Source organism: Antedon bifida, chromosome 5, assembly GCF_963402885.1.
Source record: "Antedon bifida chromosome 5, ecAntBifi1.1, whole genome shotgun sequence".
Lineage (NCBI taxonomy): Eukaryota > Metazoa > Echinodermata > Crinoidea > Comatulida > Antedonidae > Antedon > Antedon bifida.
In genome coordinates this window covers 11,808,581-11,811,103 of record NC_136230.1, presented here as the reverse complement: position 1 = coordinate 11,811,103, position 2,523 = coordinate 11,808,581, and the positions used below count along the sequence as shown (strand labels likewise).

The 2,523-nt window shown below is 34.2% G+C and overlaps 1 protein-coding gene across 1 annotated transcript; it reads left to right on the top strand.

The window, feature by feature from the left end:
• The first annotated feature begins 835 nt into the window (after positions 1-835).
• LOC144843325 (G-protein coupled receptor GRL101-like) lies at positions 836-2,145 on the top strand. Its single transcript, XM_078700120.1, has 2 exons — positions 836-900; positions 1,125-2,145. The coding sequence occupies exons 1-2, from the start codon at positions 836-838 to the stop codon at positions 2,143-2,145; spliced, it is 1,086 nt and encodes a 361-aa protein (XP_078556246.1).
• Positions 2,146-2,523: the final 378 nt, after the last annotated feature.

Here is a 2,523-nt window from a genome sequence, read left to right as displayed (position 1 = left end):
ATCGTGGAATAGAATTGAGTCAATAGCAACCTCCTCTTTTTCGTACCAAATTAATCTAGAAACTCTGTGAGTATTTAAAAAAACTATCAGCATAATTGGGATGGGATTTTAGTAAACAAAGTGCTGAAACAAACTTGTATGTATTTTGCTTACCAACCCCCATCATTGCAGTCGGGTTCTTACCCATCCAATTTACAGTCTATGTATGTTTTATGTTCAATACGTTGTAAATGAATAACCACTTTCTGCTTTTTGACAAACTTAATACAGTCAGTCAGTGTTTAACTTTGGAAGAGATGGTCTAATTGTCACTTTATATCTTGAAGGGTTCTATTTGGAAACAAAATCAAACATATACAGGCTGGATGCTTTGATGGACTTAATAAGCTAAAATCATTGTAAGATTTATGTATTATTAATTATTTTATTATAAAAACCATTTACTGTATGCTTAAATGGCATGTATGGCTTTGCTGTTCCTTTATTGACAATGAAACTTTAAATAGATTTATTGACAAAAATGGACTAGTAACAATTGGACCAAATGTTCTTAAAAATGCGCCATCGGTTGCTGTCATGTAAGTAAACACACTAACATCATGTCAATATAATTAAGGTTCCGAGATTGTATCACTTTAACACATATTTTATTTGTTATTATATAAACCACCAAAACACTGCGTACTGTGTACATACATTATTTTAATCTCTTCCTACACAACAAATTCCTATTCCTAGATCATAACATCTGTATTATAGCAAACAGTTTTATACAGTAGTTCATTAAGAATTTATTACAAAAAGGACTTTTTTTGCATTGAATTATTACAGACATATGGAAAATAATCTTTTAGAAGATATAGACCCAGATATGTTTAATGGTTTATCATTAACTCATCTGTAAGTATATTACCTAGTTATTTACGTTGTATCGCTATAGTATCGAAACCTCTCCATTAGTACGGTCTCAACACGTATGCTTTATTGGCACATAGCACGAGGTTTTGATATTAAAATTGAGTGAATTCCTAAAATTCTTTAAAAAAAAATTACAAAATCTTTTTAAAACAACATCACGGCAATAATGGAACTGTTTTTGTTTATCATTCAATATTCTGTTGCAGGTATACTGATGACAACCAATTCTGTTGCATGGTGTCAGAAGCCACACACTGTGAACCACCTTCTGATATATTTTCGTCATGCGAAGACTTGATGAGAATATCGTTCCTCCGAGTGATGATGTGGATATTAGGTGTTAGTGCCCTTATAGGTAACGCTTTCGTGGTTGTCTGGCGTGTACGAGACAACAGTTACAATAACGTGCAATCATTTCTTATAACAAACCTTGCAATATCAGATTTTTTAATGGGTGTCTACATGGTCATAATTGCCAGTGCCGATGTTTATTATCGTGGAGAATATGCCGTGTATGCCAGCATATGGAGATCAAGTTTCCTGTGTCATTTTGCAGGTGCGTTGTCTATGAAATCCAGCGAGTTCTCAGTATTCACGCTGGTTATCATAAGTATTGACAGAGAAATATCGATAGGATTTCCTTTCAGTAGACTAAAGTTAACCCGCAAAAAGAGTTATGTCATTGTAACTTGTGGTTGGTTGATTGCTGTGATTTTAGGATTTTTGCCAGTATTAGGCATTTCTTACTTCGGCGATGATTTCTACGGCCGCCCAAGTGTATGTTTGTCGTTACCATTAACAAGCACACGATTATCTGGATGGGAATACTCTGTAGCAATCGTGTTAGGTTTAAATTTGCTAAGTTTTTTAGTTATAGCCATTAGTTATATTTACATATTCGTAATCGTAAAGAAAACAGCTGCCTCCGCCAAGAAAAGCGTTTCAAATCGAACAGACGTCAAAATGGCGACCAAGATGGCGATGATTATATTTACTGATTTCTGTTGCTGGTTCCCGATAATTTTAATGGGAATAGTTGCTCAGACAGGTTCATGGGAAATCCCAGTGGATGTTTACGTTTGGAGTGCAACTCTGATATTACCAATCAATGCGTCTCTCAATCCATACCTGTATACAATATTATGGATAAACGATGCAAAGAAACGTAAAATGAGGAAGTTAAGTTCATTACAATTGACTGCTCACTCAACTATACGTTCAGGTTAGTAAATGAATGGTTCACGCCATTTTCTTTCATTATCTATCGGAAATGATGAAGCCATGATGTAAATATATGTAATGGCCTTCCAAGCCTATAAAACGTGGCACACACACACACATCAATGATCAAATACAAAGCCTTTGCGGGCAACAGCAAGCGCACTATTTAACATTCCGATACATAAAGATAACTCGAGATTCATCAGCCTTTTGTGACGATTTATTTGAATTAATAGGCATTGTCTGTTGGTATTATGATTTATTATTTAGTTTCAGTATTTATTTCATTTCAATTTATACTTTCAGTTATTCCCTACTATTTTTCAGTAAACAACGATAAGGCGACATCTTCATTTAAGGTTGTTCATGACAGTTATAATGCTT